The sequence below is a fragment of the Drosophila arizonae genome, chromosome 4, assembly GCF_054131065.1.
Source record: "Drosophila arizonae isolate 15081-1271.41 chromosome 4, UAZ_ARI_1.0, whole genome shotgun sequence".
Taxonomy (NCBI): domain Eukaryota; kingdom Metazoa; phylum Arthropoda; class Insecta; order Diptera; family Drosophilidae; genus Drosophila; species Drosophila arizonae.
In genome coordinates this window covers 10,711,296-10,732,024 of record NC_142924.1, presented here as the reverse complement: position 1 = coordinate 10,732,024, position 20,729 = coordinate 10,711,296, and the positions used below count along the sequence as shown (strand labels likewise).

Sequence of the window (20,729 nt, the reverse complement as noted above, 5' to 3'; positions counted from 1 at the left end):
GCAATGCATTTCGTTCTCTCGTTTTCGTTTCTAAGCAATTTCTCTGCGTAATTAATTATAATTAGTGAAAGATGTGCCATTGAAAAGAACTTTGATGCGACAAAAATGAAACGACTTTTACATTTTGTTAGTTATATAATATATATATGGTATATATACAACAATACATATTACAACGGTACTTAATTCAAGTTTTTAATTTTAATTTGTAATTAGTTAAAGCAAAGCACTAAATATTTCAACTTGATTTTCTTCATTTTCCTTTTGTACTTCTCCAATTTCAATTGCTAAACAGTTTTTATTTTTTAATTTTATTTCGATTTAAGTGCCTTAATTTAGTTACATTATAGAAAAGAAAAAAACGATTTTAGATTTTTGACAAATTTTTATCAGTTTTAATGTATAAAAAACCAGTTCAGGTTTCAAAAGGGCCCAACAAAAAGTAATGAATTAAAAACAAATCCAAATCTAAAAAAAAGAAAAAAAATAACACATCGATAAAACATTCAAAAATGTTTTTAGTCAAATCATTAAATAAAAACAATATTAGTTGTTAATTAAAAAATTATTCACACAAAAAAATTATAATAAAATGAGAACAAAAACTTCGTAGTGTTGAAATTTTATGACAAATATTTTCAAGGTTTAAAAAAAAGAAAAAACAAAAAAAAAAAATAAAAATAAAAAAATTATATATACATGTAGTTAATTTTAAGTCCTTGTGTAAATAAAACAAATATTTGAACGTTTAAATTTTATGAGAAAAAAACAAAATAAATCAAGAATCAAATTAGAAAAGAATTGAATTTTTTATTACTATAATAAAAGCCAAACGAATTGATTTATATATTTTGGGAGCGTTTTTAATGTTTTTATTTTTTGCATGTCTTGTTTTTATTTTTAACGGTTTTGTTTTTATTTTTATTGATTTAATTAATTTATAAATATTATTACATAACCTAGAAGTGTGTAGTTTTTTGTTGTTTTATTAAATAATTACAAAAATAGTTTTTCTTGTAAAAACAGCAGAAAATTGTGTAAATTAGTTTTTTGTAGTTGCTTTCTTCGAGTTGAGCGGAAATTAAAAAGAGAAAAAATATTTAGGTGTTTGCTTAAAGACTTAAGAACTAAAGGAAATCATATATGATTAAGTGACTCATTATTTATATATATAAACGAAATAGAAGAAAAGCTGCAAGAAAACTGGTTACAATGTAAGTGTGTGTGTGTGTGTTGGGAGACTGTTACGAGTTGGCTACAAGTTTCTCTCTTTTTAGTTTTCTTTGAAGTATATAAATAGTTTGTTCTGTTTTGTTTTCGATTTTGTTTTTGTCTTTGCCAGTTTTTGTTTTCTTTTTTTAATCGTAATAAACAATTACACAATTATTGAATTTGTTAGCATTATTGCCTTGATGCTGATGACGATGTTGCTCATCCATCAGTAATAATTAAGTTTATAAATTAATTAGTGTGTGATTTATATCGTTTTTTTTTTTTTTTTTAATATATATATATATCATCAATTGTGTTTTAGTTTATATGTATCGTTTTTTCTTTTATTTTTTAAGTTTTCTTTCTTTCTTCACTTTTTGCATAAGCTAAGAGACGACGTGTCTTTGTGTGTGGTGTTCGTGTGTGTGTGTGAGCTTTGGATGTTGGCTCGCAATCATGAGGACGATGCCGCCGAGGAGTTCTTGGTGGAGCCACCGGCCGAGTTGGAGTTGCGCTGCTTCTCAATGTACACGTTGAGTAGGCGCACTTTGCTGGGATTCATCACCGCGAGCTTCGGCTTGAGCTTCTCCTCGCCGAGCACTAGATACAGCTTGACAATGCAGAAGACCGCCGCCTTGCGCACCATCGACTGCAGATCGTCGGCGGATCGGGCCAGATTCGGAAACACTGTGTCCAGGTGGGCATCTGTTATCTCGGTGCCGTGCTGTTCGGTTACCTCGAGCAGAATTTTGATGGCGCACAGATTGGCTGGAAAGGCGCCCGTCGCAATCACCGGATTCACAATGTTAATGGTGAGATCCAGGGGCAGAGCCGGCGCTATTCGCGGTATCATCGTATCTATTTCGCGCAGCGCCTCCTTGCTGTGCTGATAGCAGTTCATGATCTTCAGCAGGATCAGCTCGAGGAAGTTCAGCCAATTGTGCCGCATCTTGTCGCTGCGCACAATCTTGCTGAGCACGTGCAGGCCAGCGATGATCACATCCGTATGCTCCGCCTCGAGCATGTGCAGTAGCATTCGCATTATCGACTTGAAATGCTTGTTGGGCAGCTCGCAGTTGCCGCCCCGTATGCAGATGCCCAGATTGGTCAGCGCCGTCTGCAGCTGCTCCACGGGCTGGTCCTTGTTGAGCGTCAGGGCGACGCGCATCACCTCGCTCTCGAGCAGATTGCCCGGCAGTATCAGCTCCCCGTTCTCCGCAACGAGCAGCGAAATCTTTGACGGTGGCTGAGCTGGCGGAGCTGTTGTGTCCAGTCGCATCGTGGCCGATTCCGGCGTATTCGATTGCGTGGTGTTGGCCGACGATTGGGTTTTCGAATTCGATGACAGCGAGTCCTGCTGCGCTGTCAGATCTCGACCGGATTGCTGATGCTGCTGCTGCTGATCCATGGCGAATTGCAGATGGTGTCCGTTGTAGCCATTGGGCGCGAGCGATTGGTATTGGCCGCCCGCGAAGCAGGAGCGTATCTCCTCGGAGGTCTTTTGTATATTGTGCTGCACCTCCAGCTCGGAGAAGCTATAGTTCACCTCCTGCTCCACAGACGATTGGCGTGAGCGCGGACTAGAATTCATGTGCATATTGAGCGAGGAGAAGGGACCAACACTCGGACTCTGCAGCGGCTTCGGGCTGCTGCTGCTCAGCGGCGAGCTGCTCGGCGAGTTGGCGCCGCTGCTCTGCCGCCGTATATTCGATTGGATGCACAGCCGTGCCGTATCCTGGTAGCCCTTGGGCAATGCCGCCAGCATCTTCGTCATTTGCGGCGTATTCAAATTGTAGAGCGCCACCAGGCATTGCCGTGCCTGCGAGCGCAGCTCCATCGACTTGTGATCGCCCGCCATTTGGGCGAGCTTCAGGATGGTGCGCTCACAGCTCTGGTTCTGATCGCTGGGAAAGTCGCTGCTCTTGCCGTACGTGTTGACCAGCTCGGCCAGGAAGCGCAGAATGGCGATGCGTGTCTTTGTCGTCGGCGTCTGTGTGTTGTCCGAAATGATGCGGAACAGCTCCTTGAGCTGCAGCTGCGTCGGGAAGTATTCGTGGACCACCTGCAGAGTCTTCCAGATCTTGCTGTGCATCGAGTTGAGCAGATCGGTGCCCAGCTTATTGAACAGCCGCGTCAGCAGTATGAACAGCCAGTCGTGGAGCTCGGGTGCGTGCACCAGAATCAACTCAGTGACCGTATCTAAAAACAAAGAGTAGACTTTAGTGTGCGTGTCCATAAACATTTTGCGAAACATGTCCAGGACGCATTGCAGCTGCTGTTGCGTCAGCTCCTTGCCGTCGGCCAGATACTGGGTGAGACTGATCAGGCCGTCCTTGCGCTCGCCCCAGTGCGTGGAGGCGCAGTATTGGATAATTGTCTCAATATCGTCGAAGGGCGCCCGCTGGGTGTTCCAATCCAGCCGATTCCGTGAGCCGCTCAGCGAATAGTTCGACATGGAGTTGTTGCCGCGCGTATAGCTCGAGTCAAAGGAACGCTCCGAGCACACTGAGCTCGCCTCCGAATCAATATCGTCCGATTCATCGCGGCCCAGCAGCTTGCGTCCCATACGGATGCCGCCGCTGCGCATAAAGTCGCCGGACACATAGTCGGGAATATCGCCATCTCCCGGGTTGCCGCCGCTCCCTCCTCCCAGCGAGAGTTCTGCTTCGCGGGATTGGGCCAGCAGACGGGACGCAGCTGTGGTGCGAACGGGATTATTGCGTTCGGGTGTTCGCCGCGCACTGGAGCTGGTCGAGTAGATGCTGCGCTTCATCAGCCCACCTCCACCGCCCAAGCGACTGGGACTCGTCTCTCTGGAGCTGGCGGTGCTGCGCGGTATGCCGGATGCCTTTTTGGGTATGGCCCCCGTGGCACCGCCCCTGAAGTAACCGCCCATGCCATAATGATCTCGCAGCTTGGTGCTCGGCGACGTAGAACGCGATCCGGGCTGGGATTGAGAGACGCCAGCCCGTGTGCGTCCGATCCGTGTGGTGGGCGTCACCGTGCCCGGCGAGACGTTCTGGTGGCCGCTGTTGGAATTGAGGCGTGGCCGGGGCAACGAGCCGCCGCTCGCTGAGCTCGATGTTGCCGATCCAGCATGCAGATTGCTGTTCGTGACAGCCACCGCGGGTTTCTTCTGCCTCGAGTAGAGCGTGTATTGGGCCCGTGCCTTGGCGCGCTGTGCCGCCGCCGTGTCCACGGCGGAGATGGAGCGCATACTGGGCGTGGCCTTCTGCAGCGAGTTCGTGGTGCTGCGTCCAATGCGTGACGGTGCCACCGGGCGCTGCTGGACGCCACCGTTGGAGCTGGTGCTGCCACCGTCACGCTCCCGTTCCAGTGCCCGCTGCGCAGCTATGTCCAGACTGCCATAGATCTGATCCGCCAGATCGGGAAAGTGACGACGGAATGCCCAGTAGGCGAGTCGGGAATGGCGGCGCGCCTCGCTGTCCGCGTCGCCAATGGACTTCTTGAGCGTGTCGCGCAGAATGATGGCGTGTCGTTCCAGTGATTTCGTTTGCCACTCCTCGAAGAGCAGCACCATCAGCTCGCAGAGCGTTGAGCGGATGTCCTTTGACTTGGACTGCTGTAACGTCTCCAAGTAGATCTTCAGCAGCTTCGGCGCGTGCGTATATTTGATGATATATTTGAGGGCCAGCGTGGAGGCCGATGCAATCACCTTTGCCGAGTTCTGGATCAGCTGTATCAGCTGCTCCAGTATGCTCCAGCAGAAGGAGTCCAGTTTGTTGCGCAACGTCTTGGACATGTACGCAATGGTGATGCACGCCTCCCTGATCACCTGCGAGCGCAGCTCCTCCTTCAGAACGTCCAGGAAGGCCAGAGATAACTCCTTCAGCTGCACAGTCATAAATTGCTGCTGCGCCTGATAGTTGAGCATCAGCAGAGCGCGCACCTTCTTGAAGGCATCCACGCGCTTCTCCCAGTCGGCATTCTTATCGCTTATGATAACTAGGATTTGCTTGTATATGTCATCCATGTCCTTGGCATGGAATATAGTCAATTGCGGCACCTGCTCAAAGCTGGCCTCGAATATCTCCATGGTCACGGCGCCCGCATCGCCGGCCACATCGTTCGTAGTGGGCTTCTGGCGCTGCATCGACGAGGCCGAGTGTAGCTGTCGTTTCACAATCTTTGTGGGTCGCTCCCGCACAGAGATGTTGTCCCCCTCGTCCAGACCGCTGCCATTGGTGCCATTGCGCAGCGCCGAGGGCAGCAGCAGCCCCTCCAGCTTCACCTGATCGAACTTCTGCTCGAGCAGCGCCAGCTTCGAGGCAGGCATATCTTCAATGCGCCGCAAATCCGGTCGCAGGCGATCGCCCACATGCTTATAGATCTCCACGAGCGTCTGTATGGCCGCCTCCCGCACATTCACCGTGGGATCACCGAGCAGGGCACACACCGGCGCTATGTACACCCGCACGCTGAGCTGCTGGGTGCCGTACTCGTTGAGCGCATTCACAATTGTCTGCAGGAACTCCTCGCGCACTTTGGCATTCTTGTGCTTGAAGCAGGTGACGGCCAGTTTGTCAATTAGCGTCTGGGGCGACTGAACTTTGTGCTCCATGAGATCGCGCAGCAGCAGCTGCGCCTTCTCGCGCACAGTGTCTCGACTGTCGCCCAGACGATCGATCACATGGGGCAGCACTGTGGCCGTATACGCATTGAAGTCGGAGCCCAGACGCTTGATCAGCTCCGAGAAGGCCTCGAGTGACTTTTGTGCGATCTTGAAGTGGCTGCCCGTCAGCCAGGGCATCAGGTTGTCAATGAGGAAGCCCATGTCTGTGCACACAATTGAATTGGTGTCATCGCTGAGGAATGTCACCAGATCCTCAGCCAATTGGACCTTGACGCGCATATCCGCCTTGGGCATCTGTTGAATGAAGCCATCCAAATCGCTTGGCTTGCGGTACGCCATTTTCCCTCTCTCTCTCTCTTTATAACAGTGTGAACGTGTGTGTGTGTGTCGAGTGTTGCACCTGCAATAGAAGTGAATGGACATCAAATTGATTTTAGCTTTTGGCTTGAGCAAATTGTATTAAATATTTATGCCACACGACTCTGTGGCACGTTGCAATGCAGGTCAATGTAATTTGAGCAGATGAAATGCATGAGCAAACGAATGTCAATGGTAATATATAAATAGATTGGTTCACTTTCGCCTCGCCCTAAATAAAATATCAAAATAATTGCAGACTGCTAATTTGTTCAGTTAGTTAATTAATTAAAGGTAAACAAACACTATATCAAAGAACTATAAAAATCTGCAACAATTTTGACAAAGCTAAATAATAAAATTTTCAAAAAACAATAACATAAAAATCTACTTAAGTTTTGACAAAACCCAAAAATAGATTCTAATTACTCTTCAAATTATGGATTGAATTCACTGGAGGTCAAAGCATCCGGTTGATTAATAATTAGCAATAATAGTTATTAATGAAGAAATACTAAAATAACAACTTCAAATGAAGCGCGCAATTCAAACTGTAAACTGCGCGCGCGCACATTAAATGCAGAAGAAGAAGAAGAAGAAGAAGCAGCTGCTGCGACCGTAACACGAAAAAGAAGAAGAAGCGCAAGCAACAGTCGCACAAACGTGCAAAATGGGCAACAATTTATGTGTTTATCCATGTGCCTGAGTATGCGTGAGTGTGCGTGCATGTGCGCGTGTGTATTTGTGTGCATGGGTGTGTGTGTGAGAAATGAAGTCAGTGTTTGGGCTGCGAAAAGTAGGTGAATGGCTGTGCGGGTGGAAGAATGAGCACGGGCATGGACATACTGGCAGATGGTAGTACGCTGGAATGACAGTGCAGAGGAGGCGTGGGACGGGGGTGGTGGGAGTAGTAGGTGTAAGCGGGGCGTTGTTACGTCGTCGTTGTGCACAAACATGAATCATCTCACCGCGTTGAGCGTGACGGACGAGGAGTGCTGCTCGATTTGTGGGTGGATGGGTGAGTAGTTGTAGTTATAGTTGGATAGGCAGTTAAGTGTCCAAAAACTACAAAAATAAAAACTATAAACAATAATAACCCAAAAAGGTTGCGGCGCTGCCGCTGCTTCAGCTGTTACTGACTCTGGTTACGGAAGCGACATAAACGGTAAACGACGAGCGTCGCAGTTAATAGCTGCAGCGCCAGCGGCAGCGACGTCGACGTCAAGCCGTCTATAGACAGTGAGAGAGAGAGAGAGAGACCGCAACAAAAACAACGACACGGCGTAACAAAAAGAAACAACATATTTATGGAAATAGCTAAATGAGATAATATGACAGCCAACAGCAAGTTGTAGAGGTAGAAGAGTGTGTCGACAATTACTAAGCAACAACAGCGACTTGTTTGCTCATGAGAGGAAGCGAGAGAGACGGACACAGAGAGAGCTTTAAGCAAACAAGCAACAAATTAGCATTGCATACGCAATTTTCTATTTATAATAAAATAACAGCAACAGCAACTGAAATTTTTATAAAGCGCTGGGCGTAGCTTTCGTAACGACCAACTTTTTTAGAACTTTTGCAACTCTAACTAGACGATAAGATAGGGCTAGTCGATTAAAGGCAGCGGCCACGCTGTTAGTTTTGAAAAACAAGCAGCAGCTGTTCCAATTGGACTGGCCGAGGGCGAATTTGTTAAATTTAAATGTCACATGAAAAGCGAAATAAAAAAATAAAACAAACGGAAGCGGAGGCGAGTGCGAGTGCGAATGTGAATGCGTGTCTTGGCCAAATAGTTGCATGATCTTTTTTTAACACGCTCACAGATACGCACACTCCTCCTCTCACTCTCTCACACACATGCCTAAATAAATACTTACTTTATTTGCAAATCCGGCTGCTGCTGCTTCTTCTTCTTCGGCTCCCTCTCTTCGTTTTACGCTCAATTTTTTGTTTTGGGTTGGGTCTGACGCCAGCAACAGCAACAACAGCATCAACAACAACTGCTGTTGCTGCTGGTGCTTGTTGGCCGCCTTGGGCAATGTTCAAAATTGATTTTCCAGTTGGAAATTGAACAAATAATTTGTAATGCACACAAATACGGGTATTAAATAAATTCTATATCGTTTCAAGCACAGCCAATTGAACAATTGCCAGATGAGAGATCACAGTTTTGCTCTTATTGTTGCCTCCGCTCACCCACTTCTTTATTTCTATTATTATTATTATTGTTATTGTTGTTGTTGTTGCTCGCAGTTTCACTTTAACACGTTAAAATGTCATTTGTTGTTGTTGCAATATCGCTGCTCTCTTTCTCGTTCTACCGTTATTGCTGACTGCCAGAGGTGTTCGTCGCCGTCGCAGTCGCAGCGCCGTCGGGCTGCCGCGGGTTCAACACAAATTCCAACGTCTTCAAAGTCTCGTCTGCTGCTGCTGCTGTTGGCTGAATTCGTGAACTTTTTCAGTGACGCGCTGTTTGCCTGTGTGTGTTCTCTTACTCTCTTCCTCTCTCATTGCTCATGGGTCAGATTTGCACTCGCAATTTGTCCGCGTTGCGGTTGTTCGATTTGACAAACATCACATTTTGTTGCACATTTTCAATGTTTGCTTGTTAGTTAGCCTATTCATTAAATTCTTTTCACACTTTTTACATCAATTTAATACCGATTTTGTTGCGCGTTGCGAAAAATTGCCTCTTCTTGCTCATCGGTTGTTGCCATAAATCGATACGAGCTGTCACATCGATTTCATTTACAGGGCTGCAACGTAAAAATACGACTGTATATCGATAGTAGACTGTAAATATACCTATTTTTAACAGTCTGGCAGCATTTCTTTTTTATGCAAATAGCGCATATATTTAATCTCAGTGATGTTTACCATTTGATAAGTATACAATAAATGTTGGAGGAAAGACAGCTGGGTCAGCAACAAATGATATGTAAAACGATACGCTAATAAAGCTGGAGTGGGTCTGTATGATAATAAATAAAAGTGAAAATGCAACGTGGAATTTTTTCTCTTGTATTTATTTATTTTTTCTTCAGCCCACTGTGTGTATAGAATTCATTTACTTTTGCGATCAAATTACTTTTGATTTCTCGGATTCAGTTGTATGCAACTTAAGCTATTCAGTCTTTTATTACTTTGTACAATTCTGGTGAACCGCCTGTGCCCTGCCCGATGGATCTTCTGGGCAGCCCCAATCAAGGCGTGGCACCCATCGCACCACTGTCCGAGCTGCTGCATCTCCAGGAAAGTGTTGCTCAAAGATAGTGCGATAGTAGTATGCTTCCTTTGTCGTTGGCGTGTTGTATGGATATCTCTCGGCAGCTGCCGCAAACTCCGCATCGTCCACGTGGCTTGTGGCTACGCGGCGGATGCTATTGATCCATTCATAGCCGACGCCATCCGAAAACTGTTCTTTCTGGCGCCAGAGCACTGAATCCGGCAAATAGTCCTCGGCAAAAGCAGCGCGCAACACAAATTTCTCCAGCCTGGACTTCTGCTCGTCATTGAATTGGTTAAGGGGCCCAGGAATCTTATCTTGTGGCCGTATGTTCATCACATAGTTGACGAACTCCGTGTCCAGGAAGGGCACACGTAGCTCCACGCCCTTCGCCATGGACACTTTATTGGCGCGCAAGCAGTCGGACAAATGCAGTTGCTGTACACGCTTCACCAGCTCCTCGTGGAATTGCTCATAGCTAGGCGCCTTGTGAAAGTAGAGATATCCGCCAAAGATCTCATCTGCGCCCTCGCCAGAGAGGATCATCTTGATGCCGGTGCTCTTAATGTAACGGGCCAGCAGCAGCATAGGCAGGCTGCATCTGACAGTCGTCACATCGTAGGTTTCCAGATGATAGACAATGTCCCGGATGCCGTCCAGTGCATCCTCAATCTCAAAGACGAGCTCCGTGTGGTCACTGTCTATGTACTTGGCCACTTGTCGAGCTGCCTCAAAGTCCGGTGCATCTCTGAGGCCCACCGAGAAGGTCTTCAGTCTGTAGTCCGGATTGGTCTCACGCATAATCTTGGTGGCAATCGATGCTATCAGACTAGAGTCGACGCCGCCAGAGAGCAGCGCGCCAAAGTGAACATCGCACTGCAGATGGGTGCGCACGGCGGACTCCAAGCTGGTCCTCAGCAGCGACAAGTCGCAGGGCAAACTGGGAATCTGCTTCATCCAGGGCTGCTCGAAGTGTCGCCAGCGATGCATATTGCCCACTCGTCCGTAGCGCGCCTCACCCGGCGTAAATGTCTCCAACTTCTCGCAGCAGGCAGTCAGGCATTTCATCTCGGAGGCCACCCATATGTTGCCCTTGGCATCCTCGCCAATGTACATGGGTATAATACCAAAGGGATCACGTGCCATCAACACCTCCTTGGTGGTCTTGTCGTACAATGCAAACGCGAACATGCCCGTGATGTGCTGCAGCAGCTCTTCGCCGTAATCTTGATACAGTTCCAATATGACGTGGCAGTCACTCTTTGGCTTATAGCCGCCACGTCTTTTCGCTATCTGTGCAGATAGTTCTAGATAGTTGTAGATCTCACCGTTGGCCACCAGCAATAGATTGCCATCATCCGACACAAATGGCTGGTCGCCCAATTCGACTCCCACAATGCGCAGTCGCTCGTGGACCATGGCCACTCCGTGTTCTGGTATAATCTGGACGCCTGTCGAGTCGGGTCCACGATGTCGCTGTCTGCCACTCTGCCTATAGGCCAACTCGCGAAGACTATACTTGCAGCCATCCAAACACTGTGCCTCTATGGGCGATCCATCGCTGAAGAATATTGCAAATATGCCACACATGATTCTCAAATTTAATTTACCGTTACTCGGTCCACGTTATGTAATATCTCTTGCCAAACGCCCGTCCACTAACGCTGCTCAAATTCAACTAACGGAATAGTTCGTTCAATTCGCATGATTTATAGAGTTCGATGATTGCATCAGTCGACTGTTAAAAGAGCACAATTTCAGAAGAGCTTCGTACCTTTCAATGTTAACTAACAGTTCTGTTAGCACAGCTGAAAATTAATTGGCGAGCACTTAAGCACAGATCCAGCAAGTGTTCGAAAGCAAGTCCGTAAATATTATTTCAAATTTCAATAGCAAGTACCATAAAAATGGTCAATCATTTCTTTTATATATAATATGTAGGAGCTGCAAACGAGTAATTAATGGAAAGAGTTTACCAACTTTTATCTCAATAATGTTTAATTGTCTAACTTCTGAAATATTCAAAAGCAGAATACGTTTAAGGTGCATTAATATATATAACTGTTACTTACATCTACTGCAATCACATCTAAATCCTGTGCTTTTTATTAAAAATAGAAGATGAGAAAGATAATTTATCACTATTGATGTTTATCATCTCTCAATTGTGGCTCACTATTACATCAGCCACTGTTAACGCGCTTCAGCTGAGACACTAACTCTTGTTAGTGGTTCGGAAAGAGCACAGGCCGAAAATGTGACGTCAAACAAGGGCTGTTAGCTAACAGTGCGAGTGCCACTATTAATGCTTTTAACCTACTTAGTCTTTTGACAATGTATTCTATCGCTCTCCATCTCTCCTCCGCCTCTCTTCACTCTTATCAAAACACTGACCAGCTTAATTGAATTATATGTATTTCAATTTATTGAATGCACGTGCGAAACACAATGCAAAAGTGGGGCGGAAATTAAATAATTGTTTTTAATTTGCATTCGTTTTCTAATCAATTGATTCGGTTCAGTCAGGTTCAAGAGCAATTGTTTTTCGCGTGTGAAAGCTCACTATTAATTGTAGATTATTCTTTTGGGAAAAAATTATAAACATATTTATTGATGCTCTTAAGAAATTTAGAATTAGTTTATATATTGATATTTTTCGAATTGTTATTTTTATTTTAAACAACTATGTATTGAAAAATGGAAAACAATTAATACAAATATTTAACACTTGCCATAGGCCTGATTATGGGCCGCCTGTGCCCGCCCTGACGGATCTTCTGGACAACCCCAATCCTGGCGTGGCGTCCACTTCGCCACAGTGTTGGCAGCTGCCTTGCCAGGAAACTGTTCCTCGAAGATGCAGCGATAGTAGTAGGCCTCCTTAGTCTTGGGCGGATTGATGGGAAAACGTTGCTCTGCCGCTTGGAGCTGTGCATCGGTCACATGACGAGCCGCAAAATCTGGCAGGGCGTCGATGAGGGCGTAGCCCACGCCATCCGAGAACTGTTCCTTCTGGCGCCAGAGCACAGCATCTGGCAAATAATCTCCAGCGAAGGCTTCGCGCAGCACAAACTTTTCAATGCGCCACTTTCGTTCCCCCGCAAACTCATTAAGAGCACCTGGAATCTTGTCCTGCGGACGTATGCTCATCACATGGTTTACCAGCTGGGTATCCAGGAAGGGCACACGCAGCTCCAGTCCCTTGGACATGGTCACCTTGTTGGCACGCAATATATCGGAGACATGCAGCCGCTCGCAGATCGTGACCATTTCCTCATGGAACTGATCGTAGTTGGGCGCCTTGTGGAAGTAGAGATACCCACCAAAGATCTCGTCTGCGCCCTCGCCCGAGAGGATCATCTTGATGCCGGTGCTCTTCACATGGCGGGCCAGGTAGAACATGGGCAGGCTGCAGCGCACAGTGGCTATATCGTATGATTCCAGGTGATAGATCAGATCGCGCAGCCCATCCAGGCAGTCCTCCACCGTGAAGCTGATCTCCGTGTGCTGGCTGCCAATGTGCTGGGCCACCAGGCGTGCATGCTCGAAGTCTGGCGAGCCAGGCATGCCCACCGAGAAGGTGCGCAGCTTGTAGTTAGCGTCCCGTTCCCTCATGATCTTGGCAGCTATCGAAGCTATCAGGCTGGAGTCCACGCCACCTGAGAGCAGCGCTCCAAAGGGCACGTCACACTGCAAATGCGAGCGCACAGCCAGCTCCAGTTGGTGGCGCAGCTCTTGAAGACTCACCGGCCGCGTGGGCGTCAACTGGCGCCAGCTGGGATTGTGGTAGCGCACGGGCTGGATCTGCTGCACTGTGCCCGCTGCCAGATGGCCAGGTGGGAAGATCTGCAATCGCTCGCACACGCCCATCAGGCATTTCATTTCCGAGGCGAACCACAAGTTGCCCTGGGCATCTTGGCCCATGTAGAGAGGAATAATGCCATAGGGATCGCGGGCCACCAGCAGCTGACGTCTGCGACGATCGTAGAGCACAAAGCTGAACATGCCTGTGATGTGCTGGAGCAACTCCTGGCCGTGCTCCTCGTACAGCTCGATGATCACATTGCAATCGCTCCTGGGCCGATAGCCGGGCAAGCGTTTGCCAATCTGCTTGGCCAGCTCCACATAGTTGTAGATCTCGCCGTTGGCAATCAGGGCAATGTTGCCGTCCTGCGACACCTGCGGCTGATGGCCCGTCCCCACGCCAATGACCGCCAGCCGTTCATGCACCAAGGCTACGCCCTGCTCCTCTATAACCAGGACGCCCGTGTCATCGGGTCCACGATGCCGTTGCTTCCCACTCTGCCGATAGGCCAACTCCCGCAAACTGTGCTCGCTGCCCTGAAAATTTGTTGCTCCAATCGCTTCTCCGTTCGCCGAGAATATGGCTAAGATGCCGCACATGTTGAGATCGTTCAGATTAAACTATTGAATCAGGTAATAATATATCTTTACACCTGTAGCCAGATTCATCTGCTCGAGCAGCTGCCTCGACTGCCGCTTTTATAACAAATTGGTCAGTGAGTTTCGCCCTTGTTAGTTTTTTTTTTTTGCCTAATTTAGTAATTTAACGATCCCAAACAATTGTTAAAAAAGCGTTAAATTCGTTAAATTTGAAAATAGAAATTAAGGCACTCAGAGTGAAGGGTTAACATATAGGGTATATATACCCTATAAAAATTTCATATAGTTATCATGTATGCGTTTTGCATACAACTAGAAGGGAAGTTATGCAAGATCTAAGTCGATCTGCATAAACTGAACGATAGATGGCGCTCGTGATGATGTGAGCAAGAGCAAATGTTTATGATTTACCAATAATTTCAGCAACTAGGTGAAGATGTCAGGGTATCTTTCAGTCGGCGCATCTTCTTTTTCGACAAAACCTAAACACACAGTTAAAAAAAACTAAAGCAAAAATAATAAAATCAGTTTATTTCGGTTAGCTACCACATTTTATTACTTAAATTTGATGTATTTTTTTAAGAATATAAAATAACGTGTAAATAAAAATGTTGTTTTAATTGCTTGCTACCAAACCTTAAAAAAAAAATAAATAAATAAATAAACATGTAGTTTATGAATGGAAATTTCGTATTTGACATCTGATTTTCGCTCAGTGTGAATTGTGAATTAAAGCCGGATTTGTAGATTGAGTACGAATAAAACTTAAATAAATTAGTCGCACGATAAATTTACATAATATTTAGTTAATCGAGAATTTTTGAATTCGGCTTAACCAATTTGAACTTAAGATTAATAATAGATTTAGAATATAGAATAAGGGCTTATATTTGCTTCGTTCCCATCAGCCTGGGAAAGTAAGGACAAGGTACATACATCAATACGGAATCAAATTTGAATTTTAGCACGTTGAGTAAATCATTTTAATTGATAGGGAGGTTCAAAGTGCGCTAGAAAAAAAATATATAAACTATGTATATCTGATTAGTTTATTCTATATGTATAGAATAGTATACTCTATAGTTGGCAACAATTCACAGCAAAGTTCAAAATTGAGTAATGTTCTATGGTTAATGGTAATGGTGAGTTATGTAAAGTTATTAGTGTGACGCTTTCTTTAACAATATTATCACTAATTAACTAACTGAAAAACAAAACACATTGTTATTGGAATTATATATTTCGGTTCCCTTTCTTAAAAGTAAATCCTGCTCTTTGGATAGGTTAAACAATCTTTTAACAGAGTACTGAAGTATCTCAAATCGTTTTTTGAAAACTGCGCCGATTTATCAGCTGTGAAAAATGATTACATTTAATTACGATAACGATAACATTTAGCGATTAACAATTCTTACTAACAAATATCACTAAATATTAACATACTTTGTTGATTTTAGCCACTTAAATATTTTTAACATATTTTATTTCTGACTTATTACAATATCTTCACTCATTTCACTGGCATCGTCAATTGGCCTTCAAAGGATTCCCTAGGAAGTACGTGCGTATGCACGACTATTCCACTTTTCTGGGCGAATGGTTTTTGAGAAGTGTGAACATTTGAATAAAACCCAATGTAATTCATAGGCAATGGAGTCCTGCAAAGTTTTAGCATTAAAATGAATAGAATTTTACTTAAATTAATATATTTATCAATATAAACAAATGAGAATTTTTTGTTAAGTTTGTTTGGCGCTCTGCCATTCAAACAGCCAACGTCTGAGCTGGCGTTATCGATAAATGCTTGCAATCGTTTTACAGCACTGTCGCATTTGAAATATACTGACAGCTGCCTGCATCAGGCAGCGGTGCAAGAAAAATTGTATAAATTTTCAATCAAATAGAACCAAAATTATTCAATATATTTGTCAATAAAAATGTACACAGATGAGGTGAGTACGCCGCAAGCACTCAAGACGCGATGCTATGCCAGCTTAAATGAGCTCAAATGCCGTGTAACAGCGAGTGGCAGACGAAGCAGCAGCAATAGCGGCATCAGCAGCAGCAACCATTTTATAGCCGCGGCGTCTGCAACGCCTACGAATGGCGGCAAATCGAATAAATCAAAGTGCAGCCCCCAATTGCACGGCACGGTGTGCACACCGCCACCCAAACGACTACAGAAGGTGCGAAATCCTTTTGAGGGCGCTCTGGCAGAGCGTCTGCATTTACCATTGATAGCCAGGTGAGTGTGTGAGTGGACGAATTTATGCTCAGTTCTCAATAATTGATTGCTCTTCCTAGTCCCTCACTCTTTCAGTGTCGTTCGCGCACTCCACAGCTCTCCTCCACGCAATTCGAGTGGGACATCGAAGAGGTGTCCCAGCTGAAGCCCGCGGATGTGGAGCCGCATGAGACCCAATTTCATGACTCGCCGGATCCCGAACAGGAATCCAAGGCACAATTGGCTATTAGCACCTTTTTCAAGGAATCGCATATAGTGCCAAGCCCCGTGGACTGTCCGCTGCGCAAGCATCGCATAATACTTAACGAAATCAATGCGAATACGCCCATATCGAACAAATCCAAGCGTTCTCGGGACTGCGAGGTGCAGACGGAACTCAGTTTGCCTCCTGTGCTGCCCAAGGCACTGGAGGAGGCACTGCGTCCTTATTTGCAGCCCCACTTGGCGGGTTCCCAGCTGCGTAAGTCATCTAGCGGCGGGGACATGTTCAACAGCTCTATGCGTCGCAAGCTCTTTGATTTGCAAAATATCATTGTGCTAGGGGAGCGCGATCAGGAGCAGCTACACTCGGGAGATGAGCAGCATGCCCAGATGGTCGGATCCAGTCCTCATGCCAAACAGACCGTGATTGCTGGCCGCCTCTCTGATTCTGCCGGTGAGGGTTCAAGTAGCTTTGGTTGCCTATCGCCAATTAGGAATCTCTGCGGTCTGCCACCTGGCACACCGGACGATGGCACCGGTGAAAGTAGCGGGCGCAGGCGCAAACAGCTGCTGCAAGAACTAGTGGAACTGCCCTCGCCAATTGCTCCATCGGAGCATTTGAGCCGGCGCCTACACAGGAGCAAAAGCAGCAACAGCAGCGAGCACGTGACCCTCTCTGAGCTGACGACCACGGCACGAACCGCTTGCAAATTTACGCCCGATCGCAGTTCCTCGCCGATGGCCCTAGAGTACTCAACAGATAGCAGCATCAATCAGCGTGTGAGCCGTCTGCATATGAATAGCATCAAGCAATTTCCCAATGTTTCAGTACTGGAACAGGCAAATCTGCTGGTGGAGCAAGATAATGATGAAACAACAGAGGTGGACTTTGATACAGATGAGGACGAGGATGCCGACACAGACGGCATGCAATTATCACAGCTGTCCACGCAAAGCTTCAATTGCAGCTCCAATTCGGATACGCCACGTCATTGTCGACGACGCTCTGCTAACAGAAAGAACTTATCGCAATCCTTCGGTGCAAATCTACTAGACGATGTGGAGCCCGAGCAACAGGCGGACAAAGTCGAGGCACCGCAAGTTGAGAACATTGCAGATGCAGCACCTCGCACTGGCTTCTATCGCACAGACAGCGGATTCAATGAGACGAACAGCACCTCGAATTTCGCCTGTTCCCAGGAACTGCCCAGTACTTCGTTAGATGTATCAATGGTCTGTTGCTCAACGCCTTCGACACGCTCCTGACATTAATCGTATGAAGTCGAAATCGTATTGCAATAACCCTTGTCTTGATTTAGTTAAGGATCAGTCTGAACTGCAATGTAGCCCACCGTATATACCCAAGGCCTTTCATGTTCATGTTTAGTTCATTTTTTATTAATTTTGTGTGTGAACTTATTTAGAAAATTTAAATAACTTTTGTCCATGTAGTTGCCAAACTAGTTAAATAAGTTGTCATCGTTTGCAATTTCATATTAATTGTATTTTTTAATCACATTTCTATTTCTTACAAATAAATACAATTTAAAAAATAGTATTTTATTTTAAATTTGAAATTTTCTCCAGACAGGTAATATAGCAACAGCCAAAAGACATTTCGTGTTGCTACAAAATATAACAAATTGCTATTAAAAAATTTTAATTCATATAAAAACAGCTAACTCCGCCAAACATTTAAAATGATTTGTCAGTTAACAGCCGGCAGCAGATCATGTTAGCTGTAACCACTGACTAAAGAACAGTGGTCAGTGCTGTAACAGATCACTTAAACATTAACATAACCAATTTGAGTTTAACAGTAGAGTAACAGTAAAACGATAACAATTATAGAGAGAGCACAATTCACAGTTTTCTTTCAAACATTTTGCAGAGATAATGCGAAAGAACAAATATTAATAAGTTAGTTGTTGTTTTGCCGCCGAACTGTTAACGTGTCGGTATGTAACGCGTGGAAGTGAGTGAGAAGTCAAAAATTACCAACTGAATATATGTTTTGGCAATATAAATAAAAAATTGTAAGCGAAATATTGGAAACAATGAAATTAATAAATAAACCGAAAAATATTGAGTTCATGCGTGTTTGCATTTAATTTATACGCGTTTGCTGTTTAATGCATTTAATCGTGGTACGCATGCAAAAATATTGTAATATCAGCAAACAGCAGCAAAAATAACAACAAGGGCGACTTTAGTTAAGACAAACTACGAAAATTGCTGCACTAATTTTCACCTGTGTATTGTGTTTTTGTTGTTGTAGTTTGCTACGTTTGGCTGCTTTTTGGCTATTTCGATGTGTGAGTGTCGGCATCTATGTGTGTGAGTAGCGGCATCTATGCGCGCACGTGTGTGTGTGTGGTATGCGTGAGTTGTTATAAATAGGCGAAAGAGAGAGAGGGAAGCAGAGAGAGAAAGATCACTTCTTGCAAGCAAAGAAAGTGCAAAAAGAAAAATCAATTCAACGAAATACACAAAATATGTTTATTTTTATAGGCCAACAAATAAATTAGAACGCCGACAGCATGCGAAAGCGTAAATGTGTCAGGTAAAAAAATAAATAAAAAACAGCAAATGAAATTGTATAAATTACCGGATATAAATTCTTTAGTGTGCTATTTCTTTAATGAAATGATATGAAATGGAATAAAATGAAATGCCATATATGTATTTGGCAACACTGAAAACACTGGAATTCCTGTTACAAGAAACCAGTTAGACTGTTAACAGATCCCCCTCTCGTCTTTCTCTCGTTCACTCACTGTTAAGCCAAATCCTATTGGAAGCCGCCTGCTGCATCCGTTTTTGAGCGAAAGTTTTTTATGGTTGTCTCGCCAAAGTGTGCAAAAAAAAAAAAAAAAAAAAAAAAAGAAGAAGAAAAATAAATGTGTGCAGCCTGCCAGCTGTTGATAGGCAAACTGCATAAAGCAGAGAAGAAATAAAAAATCTAGTCAATTAATTGTTTTTTGTGCGCCGTGAAAGTGCTCAACGTGTTCATATAATAAATACAATTTTCTACAATTGCAGCGTGATCTATGTGTATGTGTGTGAGCGATTTTTTTATTATATTTTTTGATTGAATGCAACATTGAATCTAACTGCAACAACAACAATAGCAGGCGTCAGCGTCAATGTCACTTGTTGCTCTAACTTGTTATTGAGGTAAGCTTTTATATCAAATGCGCACTATAAGTATATAAATTACCTGTTTAATCTAGTTTTTAAGCTTAGCCATAGAAATACTTTCCTAAATTATGCAAACTGCGTTCAGTGTTACGCGAATCCTTGAATTCAATTTCAAGTAGACAAATCGTTCAAAAACATAATATAAATTGACTTTCAATTGTAGTAAGCACTGGCAAATGCGTAAACTTTAAAGGCCGACAAAAATCAGAAAACAGACAAAAGCCATGTTATTAAGCTTCTCTTATTGGAACTGTTGGACTTTGGAATATTTCTAGCTGTAACATTTTGAAAGCTAGGATCATTAACAGTTTTCACAGGTTTATCACTGTTAAGCTCCTCCACAATTAAACCAATATGTATATATGCTGATTGGGTATTGTCAAACAAAAATATAAATAAAGTAAAACATTTTGATACAAATTTAAAAACAAATAACAAATAGCAACACATCACCTAAAATTGAAGTATATTCTTCTTCTGAAAGTTTCCAGTTTCGAAAGAATTGAACGGTTTTGGCCTTAAACCTTAAACTCGTAGCTGAACACATTTTGACCCTTTGAGCCGCGTTGCCTGTGTGTGACACACGCTTGTGGCAACTTCTCAGCTCTGGCCAGGCCATATTATTTTGCCTTCTTTACTCCTCTGTCTTTCATTCCTTTTATTATTTATTTTATTTTTTTAGCCGGTCTCTCTTGCGGCTTTTGTACAACTTCCGTTATATGTGAAGTGGTTTCGTTGAAAAAAAAAAAGAAAAACAGAAATGAAAAAAATGTAATTAAACCAAGAGAAGGAGCGGCAAAGGGGAGCGCAGTTAGATAGGCTGGCACGTAAGTAAGTAGGTAGCAAACAAAGAGTAAAGCACATATACAATAACAACAACAACAACGACAACGCGAAGAATAATAACAACAACAATAATAAACAACAAAACTGCTATAACAGCTATGTCTGTGTAAACAATGAACCCAAGTTGCAGCCATTGCGGCCGCAGCAGCAGCAGCAAAGGCTGCTCTCATGGGAGTCGCAACTTGTTGATGCTGTTGTACCCGAAAAACCGGTTACATGAAATCATGAAACTGAACAAGAACAACAACAGCAATAACAACAACAGCTAGTAAAATTCTAAAGCATTGCCATATGCACATTGTCTATCTACTATCGTCTGTGCCTCTGTCTCTGCCTCTCCCTCTCAGACTCTCTCTCACTTTGACTCTTTCACTCCGCCTCATTGTCTCGCTCTAATGCGCATGCGTGCAACTTGTTGCCAGCTGCTGCTGCACTTTCATTAA

At 44.4% G+C, this 20,729-nt stretch overlaps 4 protein-coding genes and 1 pseudogene across 15 annotated transcripts in view; 2 read left to right on the top strand and 3 right to left on the bottom strand.

Moving 5' to 3' along the window:
- Positions 1-1,519: 1,519 nt before the first annotated feature.
- chb (CLIP-associating protein) lies at positions 1,520-8,904 on the bottom strand. 5 transcript variants are annotated; one of them, XM_089467362.1, is made up of 3 exons: positions 8,659-8,904; positions 8,041-8,603; positions 1,520-6,206 (listed from the first exon to the last, which is right to left on the bottom strand). In XM_089467362.1, the coding sequence occupies exon 3, from the start codon at positions 6,143-6,145 to the stop codon at positions 1,667-1,669; it is 4,479 nt and encodes a 1,492-aa protein (XP_089323488.1). In that variant the 5' UTR covers positions 6,146-6,206; positions 8,041-8,603; positions 8,659-8,904; the 3' UTR covers positions 1,520-1,666. The 5 variants fall into 5 exon arrangements, with proteins under 5 accessions (XP_089323488.1, XP_089323487.1, XP_089323490.1 ...); XM_089467361.1 differs by having other exon boundaries at positions 8,041-8,903; XM_089467364.1 differs by lacking the exons at positions 8,041-8,603; positions 8,659-8,904 and adding an exon at positions 7,261-7,387.
- Positions 8,905-9,170: 266 nt separating this feature from the next.
- LOC108613940 (uncharacterized) lies at positions 9,171-11,611 on the bottom strand. The gene is made up of 2 exons (XM_018007749.2): positions 11,462-11,611; positions 9,171-11,333 (listed from the first exon to the last, which is right to left on the bottom strand). Exon 2 carries the CDS (start codon positions 10,977-10,979, stop codon positions 9,303-9,305), a length of 1,677 nt encoding a protein of 558 aa, XP_017863238.2. The 5' UTR covers positions 10,980-11,333; positions 11,462-11,611; the 3' UTR covers positions 9,171-9,302.
- Positions 11,612-12,039: 428 nt separating this feature from the next.
- LOC149269113 (uncharacterized) lies at positions 12,040-13,935 on the bottom strand (annotated as a pseudogene).
- A 1,663-nt stretch (positions 13,936-15,598) lies between these two features.
- Positions 15,599-17,794, top strand: bora (aurora kinase A activator-like protein bora). The gene is made up of 2 exons (XM_018007748.2): positions 15,599-16,038; positions 16,098-17,794. The coding sequence occupies exons 1-2, from the start codon at positions 15,731-15,733 to the stop codon at positions 17,503-17,505; spliced, it is 1,716 nt and encodes a 571-aa protein (XP_017863237.1). The 5' UTR covers positions 15,599-15,730; the 3' UTR covers positions 17,506-17,794.
- Positions 17,795-18,094: 300 nt separating this feature from the next.
- The window catches only part of MYPT-75D (Myosin phosphatase targeting subunit 75D), a 45,373-nt gene continuing 42,738 nt past the window's right edge, over positions 18,095-20,729 (top strand). Inside the window, exons 1-2 of one of the 8 annotated variants that reach the window (XM_089467374.1) lie at positions 18,095-18,197; positions 19,282-19,416. The gene's annotated coding sequence lies outside the window, so the exon portion shown is untranslated. Of the gene's footprint in view, positions 18,387-19,281; positions 19,417-20,729 lie in introns of all 8 variants that reach the window. The other 7 variants (XM_089467373.1, XM_089467370.1, XM_089467386.1 and 4 more) reach the window with 7 other exon arrangements.

Bases quoted from the DNA above. Each gene is read 5' to 3' on its own strand.
- LOC108613940 (XM_018007749.2), bottom strand. From the start codon at position 10,979: ATGTGTGGCATATTTGCAATATTCTTCAGCGATGGATCGCCCATAGAG.
- bora (XM_018007748.2), top strand. From the start codon at position 15,731: ATGTACACAGATGAGGTGAGTACGCCGCAAGCACTCAAGACGCGATGC. The intron at 16,039-16,097 runs GTGAGTGTGTGA...TGCTCTTCCTAG, and splicing joins CATTTACCATTGATAGCCAG to TCCCTCACTCTTTCAGTGTC.
- chb (XM_089467362.1), bottom strand. From the start codon at position 6,145: ATGGCGTACCGCAAGCCAAGCGATTTGGATGGCTTCATTCAACAGATG.